At 28.1% G+C, this 19,854-nt stretch overlaps 1 protein-coding gene and 1 long non-coding RNA gene across 5 annotated transcripts in view; both read left to right on the top strand.

Annotated features, from left to right (window-relative positions):
• LOC129755688 (uncharacterized) overlaps nt 1–10,652 on the top strand; it is a 45,195-nt gene extending 34,543 nt beyond the window's left edge. For all 3 annotated transcript variants that reach the window (XR_008739305.1, XR_008739304.1, XR_008739303.1), the window contains exon 3: nt 10,529–10,652. This is a non-coding gene — a long non-coding RNA (uncharacterized LOC129755688). The remainder of the gene's footprint in view (nt 1–10,528) is intronic.
• A 1,176-nt stretch (nt 10,653–11,828) lies between these two features.
• LOC129755687 (diuretic hormone receptor-like) overlaps nt 11,829–19,854 on the top strand; it is a 121,384-nt gene continuing 113,358 nt past the window's right edge. For both annotated transcript variants that reach the window (XR_008739302.1, XM_055752304.1), the window contains exon 1: nt 11,829–12,000. Coding sequence is in view for 1 of the 2 variants with exons in the window: in XM_055752304.1 (XP_055608279.1) it covers nt 11,969–12,000 (32 nt within the window). In the remaining variant the exon portion in view is untranslated. The remainder of the gene's footprint in view (nt 12,001–19,854) is intronic.

The raw sequence follows: 19,854 nt of genomic DNA, 5'->3' as shown, positions 1-19,854 counted from the left end.
AAAAATGACAAAAATGACAAAAATGACAAAAATGACAAAAATGACAAAAATGACAAAAATGACAAAAATGACAAAAATGACAAAAATGACAAAAATGACAAAAATGACAAAAATGACAAAAATGACAAAAATGACAAAAATGACAAAAATGACAAAAATGACAAAAATGACAAAAATGACAAAAATGACAAAAATGACAAAAATGACAAAAATGACAAAAATGACAAAAATGACAAAAATGACAAAAATGACAAAAATGACAAAAATGACAAAAATGACAAAAATGACAAAAATGACAAAAATGACAAAAATGACAAAAATGACAAAAATGACAAAAATGACAAAAATGACAAAAATGACAAAAATGACAAAAATGACAAAAATGACAAAAATGACAAAAATGACAAAAATGACAAAAATGACAAAAATGACAAAAATGACAAAAATGACAAAAATGACAAAAATGACAAAAATGACAAAAATGACAAAAATGACAAAAATGACAAAAATGACAAAAATGACAAAAATGACAAAAATGACAAAAATGACAAAAATGACAAAAATGACAAAAATGACAAAAATGACAAAAATGACAAAAATGACAAAAATGACAAAAATGACAAAAATGACAAAAATGACAAAAATGACAAAAATGACAAAAATGACAAAAATGACAAAAATGACAAAAATGACAAAAATGACAAAAATGACAAAAATGACAAAAATGACAAAAATGAAAAAAATGAAAAAAATGAAAAAAATGACAAAAATGACAAAAATGACAAAAATGACAAAAATGACAAAAATGACAAAAATGACAAAAATAACAAAAATGACAAGAATGACAAAAATGACAAAAATGACAAAAATGACAAAAATGACAAAAATGAGAAAAATGCCATTAATGCCAAATCTGACAAAAATGACAAAAATAACAGAAATGACAAGAATGACAAAAATGACAAAAATGACAAAAATGACAAAAATGAGAAAAATGCCATAAATGCCAAAACTGACAAAAATGACAAAAATGACAAAAATGACAAAAATGACAAAAATGACAAAAATGACAAAAATGACAAAAATGACAAAAATGACAAAAATGACAAAAATGACAAAAATGACAAAAATGACAAAAATGACAAAAATGACAAAAATGACAAAAATGACAAAAATGACAAAAATGACAAAAATGACAAAAATGACAAAAATGACAAAAATGACAAAAATGACAAAAATGACAAAAATGACAAAAATGACAAAAATGACAAAAATGACAAAAATGACAAAAATGACAAAAATGACAAAAATGACAAAAATGACAAAAATGACAAAAATGACAAAAATGACAAAAATGACAAAAATGACAAAAATGAAAAAAATGACAAAAATGACAAAAATGACAAAAATGACAAAAATGACAAAAATGACAAAAATGACAAAAATGACAAAAATGACAAAAATGACAAAAATGACAAAAATGACAAAAATGACAAAAATGACAAAAATGACAAAAATGACAAAAATGACAAAAATGACAAAAATAACAAAAATGACAAGAATGACAAAAATGACAAAAATGACAAAAATGAGAAAAATGCCATAAATGCCAAAACTGACAAAAATGACAAAAATAACAAAAATGACAAGAATGACAAAAATGACAAAAATGACAAAAATGACAAAAATGACAAAAATGACAAAAATGACAAAAATGACAAAAATGACAAAAATGACAAAAATGACAAAAATGACAAAAATGACAAAAATGACAAAAATGACAAAAATGACAAAAATGACAAGAATGACAAAAATGACAAAAATGACAAAAATGACAAAAATGACAAAAATGACAAAAATGACAAAAATGACAAAAATGACAAAAATGACAAAAATGACAAAAATGACAAAAATGACAAAAATGACAAAAATGACAAAAATGACAAAAATGACAAAAATGACAAAAATGACAAAAATGACAAAAATGACAAAAATGACAAAAATGACAAAAATGACAAAAATGACAAAAATGACAAAAATGACAAAAATGACAAAAATGACAAAAATGACAAAAATGACAAAAATGACAAAAATGACAAAAATGACAAAAATGACAAAAATGACAAAAATGACAAAAATGACAAAAATGACAAAAATGACAAAAAAGACAAAAATGACATAAATGACAAAAATGACAAAAATGACAAAAATGACAAAAATGACAAAAATGACAAAAATGACAAAAATGACAAAAATGACAAAAATGACAAAAATGACCAAAATGACAAAAATGACAAAAATGACAAAAATGACAAAAATGACAAAAATGACAAAAATGACAAAAATGACAAAAATGACAAAAATGACCAAAATGACCAAAATGACAAAAATGACAAAAATGACAAAAATGACAAAAATGACAAAAATGACAAAAATGACAAAAATGACAAAAATGACAAAAATGACAAAAATGACAAAAATGACAAAAATGACAAAAATGACAAAAATGACAAAAATGACAAAAATGACAAAAATGACAAAAATGACAAAAATGACAAAAATGACAAAAATGACAAAAATGACAAAAATGACAAAAATGACAAAAATGACAAAAATGACAAAAATGACAAAAATGACAAAAATGACAAAAATGACAAAAATGACAAAAATGACAAAAATGACAAAAATGACAAAAATGACAAAAATGACAAAAATGACAAAAATGACAAAAATGACAAAAATGACAAAAATGACAAAAATGACAAAAATGACAAAAATGACAAAAATGACAAAAATGACAAAAATGACAAAAATGACAAAAATGACAAAAATGACAAAAATGACAAAAATGACAAAAATGACAAAAATGACAAAAATGACAAAAATGACAAAAATGACAAAAATGACAAAAATGACAAAAATGACAAAAATGACAAAAATGACAAAAATGACACAAATGACAAAAATGACAAAAATGACAAAAATGACAAAAATGACAAAAATGACAAAAATGACAAAAATGACAAAAATGACAAAAATGACAAAAATGACAAAAATGACAAAAATGACAAAAATGACAAAAATGACAAAAATGACAAAAATGACAAAAATGACAAAAATGACAAAAATGACAAAAATGACAAAAATGACAAAAATGACAAAAATGACAAAAATGACAAAAATGACAAAAATGACAAAAATGACAAAAATGACAAAAATGACAAAAATGACAAAAATGACAAAAATGACAAAAATGACAAAAATGACAAAAATGACAAAAATGACAAAAATGACAAAAATGACAAAAATGACAAAAATGACAAAAATGACAAAAATGACAAAAATGACAAAAATGACAAAAATGACAAAAATGACAAAAATGACAAAAATGACAAAAATGACAAAAATGACAAAAATGACAAAAATGACAAAAATGACAAAAATGACAAAAATGACACAAATGCCATAAATGCCAAAACTGACAAAAATGACAAAAATGACAAAAATGACAAAAATGACAAAAATGACAAAAATGACAAAAATGACAAAAATGACAAAAATGACAAAAATGACAAAAATGACAAAAATGACAAAAATGACAAAAATGACAAAAATGACAAAAATGACAAAAATGACAAAAATGACAAAAATGACAAAAATGACAAAAATGACAAAAATGACAAAAATGGCAGAAAAGACAAAAAAGACAAAAATGACAAAAATGACTAAAATGACAAAAATGACAAAAATGACAAAAATGACAAAAATGACAAAAATGACAAAAATGACAAAAATGACAAAAATGACAAAAATGACAAAAATGACAAAAATGACAAAAATGACAAAAATGACAAAAATGACAAAAATGACAAAAATGACAAAAATGACAAAAATGACAAAAATGACAAAAATGACAAAAATGACAAAAATAACAAAAATGACAAAAATGACAAAAATGACAAAAATGACAAAAATGACAAAAATGACAAAAATGACAAAAATGACAAAAATGACAAAAATGACAAAAATGACAAAAATGACAAAAATGACAAAAATGACAAAAATGACAAAAATGACAAAAATGACAAAAATGACAAAAATGACAAAAATGACAAAAATGACAAAAATGACAAAAATGACAAAAATGACAAAAATGACAAAAATGACAAAAATGACAAAAATGACAAAAATGACAAAAATGACAAAAATGACAAAAATGACAAAAATGACAAAAATGACAAAAATGACAAAAATGACAAAAATGACAAAAATGACAAAAATGACAAAAATGACAAAAATGACAAAAATGACAAAAATGACGAAAATGACAAAAATGACAAAAATGACAAAAATGACAAAAATGACAAAAATGACAAAAATGACAAAAATGACAAAAATGACAAAAATGACAAAAATGACAAAAATGACAAAAATGACAAAAATGACAAAAATGACAAAAATGACAAAAATGACAAAAATGACAAAAATGACAAAAATGACAAAAATGACAAAAATGACAAAAATGACAAAAATGACAAAAATGACAAAAATGACAAAAATGACAAAAATGACAAAAATGACAAAAATGACAAAAATGACAAAAATGACAAAAATGACAAAAATGACAAAAATGACAAAAATGACAAAAATGACAAAAATGACAAAAATGACAAAAATGACAAAAATGACAAAAATGACAAAAATGACAAAAATGACAAAAATGACAAAAATGACAAAAATGACAAAAATGACAAAAATGACAAAAATGACAAAAATGACAAAAATGACAAAAATGACAAAAATGACAAAAATGACAAAAATGACAAAAATGACAAAAATGACAAAAATGACAAAAATGACAAAAATGACAAAAATGACAAAAATGACAAAAATGACAAAAATGACAAAAATGAATGACAAAAATGACAAAAATGACACAAATGCCATAAATGCCAAAAATGACAAAAATGACAAAAATGACAAAAATGACAAAAATGACAAAAATGACAAAAATGACAAAAATGACAAAAATGACAAAAATGACAAAAATGACAAAAATGACAAAAATGACAAAAATGACAAAAATGACAAAAATGACAAAAATGACAAAAATGACAAAAATGACAAAAATGACAAAAATGACAAAAATGACAAAAATGACAAAAATGACAAAAATGACAAAAATGACAAAAATGACAAAAATGACAAAAATGACAAAAATGACAAAAATGACAAAAATGACAAAAATGACAAAAATGACAAAAATGACAAAAATGACAAAAATGACAAAAATGACAAAAATGCCACAAATGACACAAATGCCATAAATGCCAAAAATGCCAAAAATGACAAAAATGACAAAAATGACAAAAATGACAAAAATGACAAAAATGACAAAAATGACAAAAATGACAAAAATGACAAAAATGACAAAAATGACAAAAATGACAAAAATGACAAAAATGACAAAAATGACAAAAATGACAAAAATGACAAAAATGACAAAAATGACAAAAATGACAAAAATGACAAAAATGACAAAAATGACAAAAACGACAAAAACGACAAAAATGACAAAAATGACAAAAATGACAAAAATGACAAAAATGACAAAAATGACAAAAATGACAAAAATGACAAAAATGACAAAAATGACAAAAATGACAAAAATGACAAAAATGACAAAAATGACAAAAATGACAAAAATGACAAAAATGACAAAAATGACAAAAATGACAAAAATGACAAAAATGACAAAAATGACAAAAATGACAAAAATGACAAAAATGACAAAAATGACAAAAATGACAAAAATGACAAAAATGACAAAAATGACAAAAATGACAAAAATGACAAAAATGACAAAAATGACAAAAATGACAAAAATGACAAAAATGACAAAAATGACAAAAATGACAAAAATGACAAAAATGACAAAAATGACAAAAATGACAAAAATGACAAAAATGACAAAAATGACAAAAATGACAAAAATGACAAAAATGACAAAAATGACAAAAATGACAAAAATGACAAAAATGACAAAAATGACAAAAATGACAAAAATGACAAAAATGACAAAAATGACAAAAATGACAAAAATGACAAAAATGACAAAAATGACAAAAATGACAAAAATGACAAAAATGACAAAAATGACAAAAATGACAAAAATGACAAAAATGACAAAAATGACAAAAATGACAAAAATGACAAAAATGACAAAAATGACAAAAATGACAAAAATGACACAAATGACAAAAATGCCAAAAATGACAAAAATGACAAAAATGACAAAAATGACAAAAATGACAAAAAATACAAAAATTACAAAAATTACAAAAATTACAAAAATTACAAAAATTACAAAAATTACAAAAATTACAAAAATGACAAAAATGACAAAAATGACAAAAATGACAAAAATGACAAAAATGACAAAAATGACAAAAATGACAAAAATGATAAAAATGACAAAAATGACAAAAATGACAAATATGACAAAAATGACAAAAATGACATAAATGACAAAAATGACAAAAATGACAAAAATGACAAAAAACGTCCAAAATGACAAAAATGACATAAATGACAAAAATGACAAAAATGACAAAAATGACAAAAATGACAAAAATGACAAAAATGACAAAAATGACAAAAATGACAAAAATGACAAAAATGACAAAAATGACAAAAATGACAAAAATGACAGAAATGACAAAACTGACAAAAATGACAAAAATGACAAAAATGACAAAAATGACAAAAATGACAAAAATGACAAAAATGACAAAAATGACAAAAATGACAAAAATGACAAAAATGACAAAAATGACAAAAATGACAAAAATGACAAAAATGACAAAAATGACAAAAATGACAAAAATGACAAAAATGACAAAAATGACAAAAATGACAAAAATGACAAAAATGACAAAAATGACAAAAATGACAAAAATGACAAAAATGACAAAAATGACAAAAATGACAAAATTTACAAAAATGACAAAAATTACAAAAATGACAAAAATGACAAAAATGACAAAAATTACAAAAATGACAAAAATTACAAAAATGACAAAAATGACAAAAATGACAAAAATGACAAAAATGACAAAAATGACAAAAATGACAAAAAATGACAAAAATGACAAAAATGACAAAAATGACAAAAATGACAAAAATGACAAAAATTACAAAAATTAATCAAATAACAAAAATTACAAAAATTACAAAAATTGATAAAGTAACACAAAAATGTCACAAAAATTTCACAAATTATAACACAAATATTACACGAAAATGACACAAAAATGACACAAAAATGAAACAAAAATGACACAAAAATGACACAAAATGATACAAAAATGATAAAAATGACAAAAAATGACACAAATGACTAAAGTTTGACATTAAAATGACACAAAAATGACAAATACCACACAATGACACAAAACAGACACCAAAATAACACAAAAACGACACAAAAATGACCCAAATATTTCTCAAATATGACACAAAAACGACAAAAATTGACACAAAATTCACTTGAAAAAGACACACAAAAATACAAAAATTACACAAAAATTACACAAAAATTACACAAAAATTACACAAAAATTACACAAAAATTACACAAAAATTACACAAAAATTACACAAAAATTACACAAAAATTACACAAAAATTACACAAAAATTACACAAAAAATACACAAAAATTACACAAAAATTACACAAAAATTACAAAAAAATTACACAAAAATTACACAAAAATTACACAAAAATAACACAAAAATTACACAAAAATGACACAAAAATGACACAAAAATTATACAAAATTAAACAAAAATAACACAAAAATGACACAAAAACGACACAAAAATTACACGAAAATGACACATAAATGACACAAAAATGACACAAATATGTCTCGAAAACTACTCAAAAATGGCACAACAATGGCACAAAATGACACATAATTGACACAAAAATAATACAGAAATGACACAGAAATGAGTTACAAAAATTACACAAAAATAACACAAAAATAACGCAAAAATAACACGTGAATAACACATAAATTACACATAAAATACAAAAAGAATACACAAAAATATTTCAAAAACACACCAATATGACACAAAAATGCACAAAAATGACATTAAAAATTACACAAAAATAACACAAATATAACACAAAAATAACACAAAAATAATACAAAAATAACTCAAAACTTACACAAAAATGGCACAAAAAACCACAAAAATCATACAAAAATGGCCCAAAAATAGCAAAGAAATGACACAAAAATTACACAAAAACCTCACAAAAATCATACAAAAATCATACATAAATTTTAAAAAATTAAACAAAAATTTCACAAAAATGACACAAAAAAGACACAGAAATAACAAAAAAAAAACTTGGTACAAAACCGATTCAAAAAAGATCCGAAAATGGCACAAAAAAGACACAAAAATTACACAAAATAACATAAAATTTAAACAAAATTTACACAAATTTTACTTAATATTTACACAAAATTAACATAAAAAAACATTAAAATTACACCAAAATTACACAAAGATTTAACAAAATTACACAAAAATTGAACAAAAATCACACATACCATATACAAAAAATATACAACAATGACACAAAAATGACACATAAAATACACAAAATTTACACAAAATGACACAAAAAAGACACAAAAATGACACAAAAGTGAAACAGAAATGATACAGAAATGACACATAAATTACACAAAAATTACACAAAAAGGACAAAAATATTACCACTAAAAAAATAGAGAAATGACGCACAATTGACGGAAAAATGAGACTAAATTGTCATAAAAATTACACAGAAATTACACAAAAAGGACACTATAGTAACGCAAATATCAAACATAAATGGCACAAAATTTATACACAAATTACATCAATGGCACAAAATGACAAAGAAACACCAAAACTTCAAATAATTGACATAAAAATTACACAAAAATGACACAGAAAGGTCTCCGAAGTATGAAATAAAATTGTCACAAATATGAAACAACTATTACACTTAAAATACATTACAATAATACATAAATGACACAAACATGACGCAAAAAAGATATATTAATGTGACAAAAATGGCACAAATTTTACATAAAAATGACACAAATGGTACAATAATAACAAAGGCATTACAAAGATATGACAAGAAAATGATACTGAAATACCACAAATATAACACAAAAAGGATAGATAAATGATTTAAAAAATATGGCACGAAAATGACATAGAACTAACACAACAATGACACAAAAAAATAAACAAACTTATCCAGTTACAATTAATCCACAATAACAATACCAATTCCCAGAATTTCCAAGAAATTCAACTGAAATAATAAAATGAATTTGATGAAAAAAAAATTTTCAAAAAATTTCATAAATTAATTATGAAATTACCTACGATTAAAAAAAAATTAAAGAACCACATTAAAAAAGCACGAAATAATGAAAAATTAAAAAAACTGGTAAAAATAGCAAACAAAAGCTTTGCAACAGTATAATAAATGGCACAAGAACAAAACACATAAATCAAATAAACGAACTCAAAATAGAACAAAAAGTGACAAAAAATAACATTTAATAACAATTTTTTTTCTGAAATTTAAATAAAAATATCACAAATCTATCACCAAAAATCTCCAAAAATCACGATCACATTGCACATAAACTACATTCACAAAAATAAAACTTTAAATTTACAGGACACAAAATTACGCCATAGCTCAATTACGCAACACTATCCTTAAAAATACGCTTATATTACTCAAAAGTAATAGAAATACATAAAAAATAAGCAGAACAACAAAAAAAACAGAAAAAAAACTACATAAAAATGGTACAAAAGAGTGACTCTAATTAGACATACAAAATACTGAAAAATACAATACATGAAAATAAACCTGCACAACAATGACTCTAAAAATAAGTTAAAATAATTAAAAACAAAACAAAAACACTTCAATTGTTTCACAAATATGTTCAAAAGGTACGGATAATCATATGAGAAAAAAATCACAAAATTTAACATATAAATGATAACTTTTTCTATGGTTTTTTATGTATCACTATTGTATCATTATTTTCTCCTTCTTTCCTCATTTTCTTTTTCTGTCTTTTTTTCTTGATTTGCATCTTTTCTCTTTATTTTTTTTCGTGTTTTCTTCACTATTTTCCGTTATGTTCTTTTTACTTATTTATTATATTGTTTTTGTTGCTCTTTTTTTCTTTACCTTTTGTTTTTTGCGTGTCTTATTCCCTGTTTCTTGTTTCTTATATTCAGTATCCTGTTTCCTGGTTCCTGTTTTTTATTTCCTGTTTCGTGTTTCCTGGTTCCTGCTTCCTGCTCCCTGTTTCCTGTTTCCTGTTTCCTGTTTCCGGTTTCCGTTTTTTTCTGTTTTCTCCATTTCTGTTTTTGTTAGGGTAGTCATACTAATTTCGAACTTTCCAACTTTCGTTTCTAGATTCCATTCGATGGCTGCTCGGCGCACTTTGACAAGATCCTGTGCTGGCCGAAAACTCCACGCGGTACCTGGGCAGTTCTTCCGTGCTTCGAAGAATTCAAGGGCGTCCATTATGACGTTACACGTAAGTTAGCTCACAAAAAAGTTGCGGAGAGGTCGGCCTAATCGAGTTTGCTTGCACAATAACAAGACCGAAATCAAAACACAAAACCCCATATTGGCCGGCCACTTAGTGGCTGCCTCAACTTGGCAATTTCGGGATCCCCACTTGAGGTGGCAAGAGTCTGGCAAACATTTCGAAACAGTTTTCAAACAGTTTTCCATCACCTCGACTTGCTTCGGAAGAAGAAGAACAGGAGAGAACACTCGACAAAAACAAACTAAGTTTTCCTATTCAATTTGTTCGGCTTTCGAACTGCTTTCTCAAGATTTATCCGGAAAACGATCTGCTGCTTGCCATCTCACTCGCTCGTCGTATCATCAGCATCTGATAGGAAAAGTTTATCCTCCTACTTTTTTTTTGCTTCCAATACGAATGCGGAAGAATCATTCGTTTTTCTTCACCTTCGTGCCGATTTACTGGGAAAATATAAGAGAAGGAAAAAAACTTCCATCGAGTGCATTCCAGCATAACAGGATTTGGCACTGCATTCCTAACTATTATTCACCGGAGAAAAGATAGAGTAAAGTTTTTCCTTCCGCATTGAAAGGATTTCTTGTTCAAATCTGTGAAGTAAAGTTTATTTCCTATCACAGCTTTGCACAAATATAATAAACTACGGGGGAAGTGCTCTTTTGACTGTGGGTGAGTAACCGTACTCTGTTGTTTTTTTTTTTCTAAATTTCAAGAAATCTTTAGTTTTTTTTTTGTTCAATTTTAAGTCTTCTATCGAGGGAATGAATCTTTCGATAAGCGAGGAAAATTGAAGAAGCACTAGCATCAGGGCTTAACTTTTGCTAAACCTTCATCTTAATCTTCGTTTATCATCCGGTGTGCGGGTTACTAGAAGATGAAGCCGGAACCACTCTTTCGCTGAGATGATGTTTTGCTCATTTATGTTCGATCCCGGCAACGGGCGAGATGGGTTGATTTTGAGATCGGGGCTTTGCCCAAGGACCGTGCCTTTTCAATTAAAACTGACGTCAAAACTAGTCAAACCACAGAGGCTAATCTGACCATCTTCTGTAATGGAATCTTTCCTTCAGGAAAGAAATTTTCAACAACAAAAAAACGCAACTCATAACTGAAAACATGATTTTTAAATCTTTTTTTTTATCTTCAAAACAGAAAATGCCACCCGGTTCTGCCAGGCGAATGGAACTTGGGAAAACTACAGCCACTATGCGGCCTGCGAGCACACAACCGATTCACCGTCGCACATCGTCGAGCTCACCTCCATCATCTACTACACCGGATACATCGTTAGTCTGGTGGCCCTCATGCTGGCCGTCACCGTTTTCGTCTACTTTAAGTAAGTTATTTACGATTGGTTTTCAATCCAAAAACAGTTATAACGTTTTTGCTGAAAATGTGCTAAAGTGAATATTCTTATTTGATTAAAAGATTAATTTATTACAACCAGGTGATTCAAAATATTGTACCAAACTTAATTTTGACAAACAAGCCTCGTCTTTTAAATTTTTCCTAGTATTTTTGCATGCTTTAGAAATCACTCATAGAACTTGAAGTCTGCACATAAATTGCTGTGACATTATCACTTTTATATTTTTTGTCTGCACTCCCAATTATCAAATATCGTTGACTTATAGAACGTGCAAATTTGCCTAAAACACAAGATATATTCAAACCCAAAATGCACGTTTGAAGCTGTCACAACAACAAACTATGATTATTGATCAAAGCAATCGAAAGATTCTTTTTAATTCAACCACGGTAAATGAAAAGTTCAAAACGTTCACTGAAGAAGATAGTAAGTTGCTATCGAAATACCGGTATCTGAACTTCTCATTTAACGTGGTTGAATTAAAAGGAATCTTTCGATTGCTTTGATTAACTTGAATCATTCAACCAAGTAGGCTTACAATACAATAAAGTATGATTATTACCTTGGGTCAAAATTTTAGAGCAACCTCTTGTGACAAACTAAGCCTGAATTGAACAGCTTTAAACTTACCATGCAGCCGTCAAACTTCTTGAAGTAGATTAAAAATCAATATTTATTACACTCAAAACTCAAACTCATACTCAGAACTATGAAAAATTTCAAGCAGTGTAGCTTACCTGTTATAAAAAAAACAGAATGCCAGATACTTTTCAAATTAAAGATCAACAACTTCTGCTCTCTGGAGCCACTATTTTAAAACTTTTCTTCAGTGTTGTTTTTGGTCTCAATCTATCAAATGGTTTTTGTGGTCGCTCCCGGACAAGATGAACATAAAAACCTGCATATTTACAACCGTCGAACTTGGTCAGCACTTGGTCGTACAGCTTTCGAGCACGGATTCTGGCCACATTGTTCTGCTTCAGCGTCCGATTTGGCTGTTTGCTGGCTCGGAATGACCTTATTCCTTCCCGGAGACGAATTCGTCGCACTGTGCGTACTGTGAGCGGCCTGGAACTTATTGGCCAAATCGCGGTCTGAAAGATTGGGATTCCTCTTGACGGCCTTGATGACTTTCCCACGCAGTTTCCGGTCGACAGTTCCACTCCGACGCTTCGAATGCGGCTTCCGAGCCGTCGTCAATGTTTCCTTGTACTGCTTGATAACACGCCATACGGTATTTCTGGGCATTTTAAGCTGTTTAGCTAGCTTCGATGCCGACAACAATGGATTTTCAAGAAAACTGTGCCCAATTTGATCTCTCCGTTCGGCTTCCATGGCGATTGTTTACAAAATGCTATCGTTTGATGTTATGACATAAATACATGGTGAAAGGTAATGAATTTCCCGACACGTGGGTGAAAAAAGTTTCCAAATCCGTCCACTAGGAGCGCCACAATGAGCAAAAGAATTTGTTCCAATATTAAATGAAGCAGACTTTATTGTTAAAAAGCGGTATCGAAAAATAGTTTTTTAATCTTGTGTTTGCAGTTTTATTTCAAGCAACGTTGTCAAAATGTTGCGGATTGAGTTGAAAGATGAAAAAAAATATGCTCATATCTAAAGACATTATTTTGAACAATCTCAGGTTGTTTTATGTTACTAATGTCAAAAATGAAAAAAAATCCTTATGAAGATATTATTTGTTGAAGATTCATCACAGAGTGTAAAACAAGCGAAAAAATACTAATAAAAACCAATATGGACAAATATGTCGATGGAACTTTGATATTTAGATTTTGCATGATTATGCCAAAGCTTAGGACACCCTGACTAAAGAATCCTTTAACTTTAAAAAAAATTACATTTTTTATAGACCTACGAAAACGCTTCTAGTTAATCTACGATATGGAGGGCCAACATTTTCAACAGGCGGGCCAAATTTCAGAGATTTGATTTGCTGGCGGCCCACACGAAAAATTTCTTAACCTTCCAAAGCTGTTCGGGTCGATATGTGACCTGAAGCTCAAATTTCAATTATCATAATCACCATTCCAATTTACTAAGGACTGAGATTTTTGAGTGACTAAATATAAGACTAGTCCACTTTTCGACTTATTTCGCTGATCACACTGCCACTAACAGAGATTGATACTTTATCACTTTCAAGTACTCTGGCCAAATTTGAGCGTATTTGGGTAAGTTCCCAGCGCTAAGAGTTTTAGTTAATCAAAAGTCTAATTTTACTTGAAAACTTCCGTTAATGAAACCAAAAAGTGAACTAGTTCACTATGTATATTCTATGAAGATAATAATCAAACTAACGATAAAAACTAAAATTTGAGTTTTGAAAATTGGTTCATTAAAAAAAGGGGTAACACCAAAGCAAAGCAAAAGTTGAATGTTGTTTTTTTAAGCAAGATTTTTTTTACCGGAAGATCTGAGATAGCGATCAAAACTTACCTTGAACCTCAACATATTTATACATAGTTGAAAATATTCATTTTTGACAATTCCAATAATCAATTGTGTATTGTGTAGTGAAAATTTTGAAATGAAATTTTTTTAGCAAGTTTTATAAAAATAATCATGAAATGGTATTTGAACCCTAAAACATGCATTATAATCTGTCGATGAGATTTGAAGAAAAAGTTTTTTTTCAATTTTTTTTCATTATTTTTGTTGAGTAATTTCTGGGTTTTCAAAATTTGCCCAGAAATTGCACAGATTTATATAAAATTTCATGGATTTGTCTGACCCGGATACGTGCTGAAAAAATTCTGGCAACCTTAGACCAATACCGAGGGGGGGTTAATAGAAGGGGTTTCGATCTGTCAAATTTATTCATAGAACAGTGGAGACTTAAGCATGCCTTTTCATTTTAGCACACTGCCCTACTTACTGTTGAAGTCAGGTAAATAACCCAGTTTTTTGATGACTTTGACCAATACTTTAGATTTTGGCAACATGCCCGAACACTTTATTCACTGATAAACTGATATAACACTGCACCACATTTTCATTAACCTTAGATTCGTGTCTTAACTGGTTAGTAAGTGATTGATACACTGTACTAATGACACGTCGAAAAATATATACAAATTTCATTATCATTTTCAGCCCGCTTCAATTTTTCTTAGTGCAAAAGTATAAGTTGCTATGGTGTTCAATTTGTGTTATGTTTTCCTTCCAGTGAAAAAAGGTCCCGGTGGTTGCAGATTCATTGGGCTTTGAAATTTGAGGAACAAAATTGGAAACATATCTAAATATGAAAATCAACTCTTCATATTGAAAAATAAGATTCATAAGGATAATAAAATTTTAAAAATAACTAAATAGTAGATTTGAAATGGAAGTTCAACATTTTTTAAGAAATCATTTTTGCAAATGTATAAAAGTCATAGATTTAAAGAGGCAAAGCAAAAATGTTCTTAATCTCATTGTGGAAAAACATCACAGTTCTTAAAAATTGGATCTTCTGGTGGTAATCTAGCCATTTAATAAGAAAAAATACCCTTTAAATTATCTGAATTTTCTTCAATTTTTCCCTTTGGATAAAATTTTCAAAAGTTCAAAACACTTTCATAATTAATTTTTACAGCTTTATCGGCGAATTTTTAAGATCTCTTAGTGAAAAAATTTCAAGATTTTGAAAACTATAAATGGAATTCATAAAATTAAAAAAAAAAAGAAAATTCAAAATAGTTGGTCCGTGCTGAATAAAAGTTAAGTATGTGATGAAAACTTATCAGTGATGAAAATGCTTCTTAAAAATTTCTACCCGCTCATTTTCAACGCAATAGTTTTCTTCTTATTATTTCTATCCATGTATGGTTTTCAAAATCTTGAAAAATTCCAACCATAAAGCCGTAAAAATTAATTATCAAACAAAAATATCGGTGGTTATCTTTATTAATAAAGTTCAAAACACTCTTCTCCAATACGAATGGAATTGATCCGATACATTGAAACCAAAATTTAAACGAACTGAGTTACATAGCTCTTCTTGAAAAATATTAACGAATTATCAATTGAAAATTAAATGATTAACGAAAAAATCAAGATCGCCCAAACAGACTTCTCAAATTTTTCAATTGATGGTGAATAATTTATAAATAAAATCCAAAAGTAATGTTGAAAAACCTTAAAAATCATCATAAACTTATGGTTTTAGTAAAACATTTCATATGTATCCGTGTATTTTTCACTATAGATAGCTTTATACTTTGATTATCATTTATTCCAATTTTTTTTATGTATCCAGGCTTGCCCATTAATCATAAAAAGAATTCAAGAAAAGTTAAATCTGACTGGAATGGCCACATATTTTTAACACTTTCCAGATTTTACCCGGGTTTATTCAGATCCTTTGCAAAATCAAATTAAAAAAATCAAATGTTTTTTTGAAAATTTTTTGAATTTCTGTTACAAAACGGTTTTTAAGAGTAAATTTATTCGCTAGGTATAATTTGAACACTGCTGTTGTAATTCGATGAAAACTTTATATTTCATTTCTTTTTCCTCTTGTATGTATGGGAATAATGCCTAGTTTATGTTCAGGTTTCCCTATTTTTTACAAGTTTTTCAAAAAATTGTTCAGACCCGACCATGTTGAAACGTGTCGTTGAAAGTATTGTATGCTTAAGGTTAAAGATCATCGTTCTTTTTGGCAACTATTTTGAGGATATCTAGCAAAAATTAGACATTCATCTATTTCGATATGAAAAAAAACCAATTTCAAATAGCTTAACACCTATTTTGGCATGATTTGTCCCAGATTTCACTGGAATCTGATCTCTTTTGCGATAAACGCCCCCAGAATTTTGAGCAAATTTTTACCACAGAATCTGTATCACAGAAAACAGAATTTTGTAAATAATCACAGATTCCACAGAATATTTAAATTTTGTACGTTTGTCCAAAATTATAAATATTTTTCTGTAAAATTTTTTTTTATTTCTTAGTTTGTCTTGGAAAAATCTGATATGATGGGTTATGTTAATTGATTTTTTCCATGTAAATTGTGGAAAAGGCCAATTTTTCAAAGCTTTTAAATACTATTATGTACCATCACCGAAAACTGTCACAGAATTATCAGATAATATCACAGAAAATCAGAATTTTTATTTGCAAAAATTCATAATTTTTTTCGGCAACCTTGGTTTAAAGTCATCTGATGTCCTTTAAGCTAATGATAACATTTTGAAACTGAAAGAGACATCTACTAAAAAATATCTGATACATCTGGTTGGAAATAATCGACTTAAAAACATGAGGGACATTAAGATGGCAGAAATAGAAGATTTCTATTAGAAATAGCAGTAGAAACAGAAGTATTTCTATTGAAACTCCACAGAATATTCGGCTGAATATTTGTTGGCCGAATAGTTGAAAAGGTTCGCCAAATACCACTATTCGGTACATCCCTAGTATATACGTATCATTTTGGAGGCCATATAGGTACATTAGCACACATATTTTTGATTTGGATTGTATTGAATTACGATTTGCACGATTTGTCATGCGAATCATTTACGACTACCGTGATTCTTTTTGAAATATAATAGGACAATTTACATCATCATATAGATGATTGAGATTGTATTCTTGTAGGTCTTCGCTCAATATGCGATTGCGAAGATCCTTAAATACGACATCTTTCGTAACAATATGGAAAGTTTGACGACTTTTTGGCAGACCGTCTACGTTGATGTTGAGCGATATTGATGAGGGCTTATTAATTGAAGTCAATGCTTTGCGCAGGCAGCTCTCACCACCCTGATGCCAATACTTTCCACCATTCCCTATACTGATTATGTTCAGATTTCTAGGCGTCCTCAAAATGGTGCAGGCATCGCTCGGAAAATTAAATGTGAGTCAGAGTTCAGAATTCCTATAAGGGAATTCAAAGCAGCGTGGGTAATATGGAATTCGGTAGACCAGTTTCGAATTTTATCAACTAGTCATGTGCTGCCAGCCAAAAAAATAAGCCTGTAATTTAAGCATATAGGTGTATAACAACAGTATCTTGCAGTTTTCGGAGGCTTCCTGATCCCTATCGGAAATTTCCTGTGAATTTTTATTTTCATCGGCAGGTACAAAAATGGATACAGCATCGGCCTGGATTTCGGGTAGAAATGTTTCGCCGCCGCGCTAAATGTGAACACGCTGGGAAGAACTTTTATTACCAGCAGATTCCTTAGTACTTTTGGATCGCTGAACTTATCGACTGTAGGTATCACTCTTCCGACATTTTATATTTTTTCTTTTTAAAATATAATCTCTCATCTCTCAGCAATCTTGTTTGATAGAAAAATGTACTTTCTCCTAAGATCTAACACCTGGTTGTTATGATAATATAAATCGTATTTCATTTTAAAAAAATCTTAATTTCGAATTATTTTATGCATACCGTCAACTGGGGCAACATGCATCATTTTTCAACTTCAATGGCTTCTAAAATCTTAATGCCTACAGATAATCATTCCTCTTGTACATCAAAAGTTTTAAGGTTGATGGGACACCAAATTGATGTAGTCAAAAAAATTATTGGTTTGATCAGTTATTTTTAAATTTTCAAAAACATGCGATTTTCACCCTACTAAGAAAAAGGGGTAAATTGCAACAAACTCTGTTATTAATGAAAAATCGAATGGAAACGTTTGAAAATTTATAGTTTTTTATACATTTGTGATGACATAACGCATGACGCACCGATTGCAGTAATTTTTGGTTTGTTCGAATTAACTTTTACATTTTTCTATAAAAAATGTTTTCAAGGAAAAAGTGTAATTTTGCTGCATACATTTAGGGGTAAAAAAATACTACAAATATTATATTAGCCTAAATCATGAAAATAAATCTTAGCATGGATGAAATTTGAATGCTAACAAACGCATAATGCAAAATAATCATATCCCAGTATATGGAAACGAGATTTATGAGGTTTTGTTCTGATTTTCAATTTGTTGCCCCAGACTGTTAAGTGAATTATAAAAATATTTATTTAAAAAAAAATGGTGATTGTCCGAAAAATATTTTTACACCAACAGTGTGGGTAAAGGATAATGAAAGCATTATAAAGTTTGTAGGTGATATCAATGAGCCAATCTGTCATACTGGGTAAAGTTTTTTAAGGCATCGAAAAATGTAAAAAATTGTACATATATTGCTCGATTTTTTAATTTTTTATGAGAACCAGAAACTTTTAAAATCTCTTTCAAGATGTTAAAAACTATGTCATCATCAATTTGTTATCATTCAATGATAACTTTATTACAGTATATTGAAATTAAAATTGAATGAGTGTTGTGGTATACAAATGTTGCATCTAACCCTGCTTTTGCATGATGCCCCGTTTGACGGTAGCATCTGTCAATCACGGCTGATCATCGTATATCTGTTGTTTCAAGGATTTTTTGTCGTACACAAAGTCAAGTTCATATGTACATTAATACGAGTTCCTCTTCTTGTCGAAATGAAATCATGCAATGCATTTAAATACGATAAAGAATATGCATGGGCCGCACATTGTAGGTGCAGATATACGAAAATGTGTTTAAATAACATTATATACGATATAATCTGTAAAATAAAATACGAGTTCTGGTTGACTTGGTGGAAAACGAAGCATCGGGAATGATGAGCTAATTGGCGCCAGGAGTTCTCGGCGATCAATAATTTTCTCCTACGCAGTTATATCAGCTTATCAGTGCTTTATTTACCGATCAAATGGTTTTCGTAAACAAATTTTCATTTGTCATCAACATTAATTTATTATTTTTTGTATGTTTTGGTTGTTTTTGAATTTTTTTGATAATTTAA

This window comes from Uranotaenia lowii, chromosome 3 (genome assembly GCF_029784155.1).
Source record: "Uranotaenia lowii strain MFRU-FL chromosome 3, ASM2978415v1, whole genome shotgun sequence".
In the NCBI taxonomy this organism is placed as follows: domain Eukaryota; kingdom Metazoa; phylum Arthropoda; class Insecta; order Diptera; family Culicidae; genus Uranotaenia; species Uranotaenia lowii.
The sequence above is the reverse complement of the archived record's forward strand: the minus strand, read 5'-3'. Positions and strand labels throughout refer to the sequence as shown.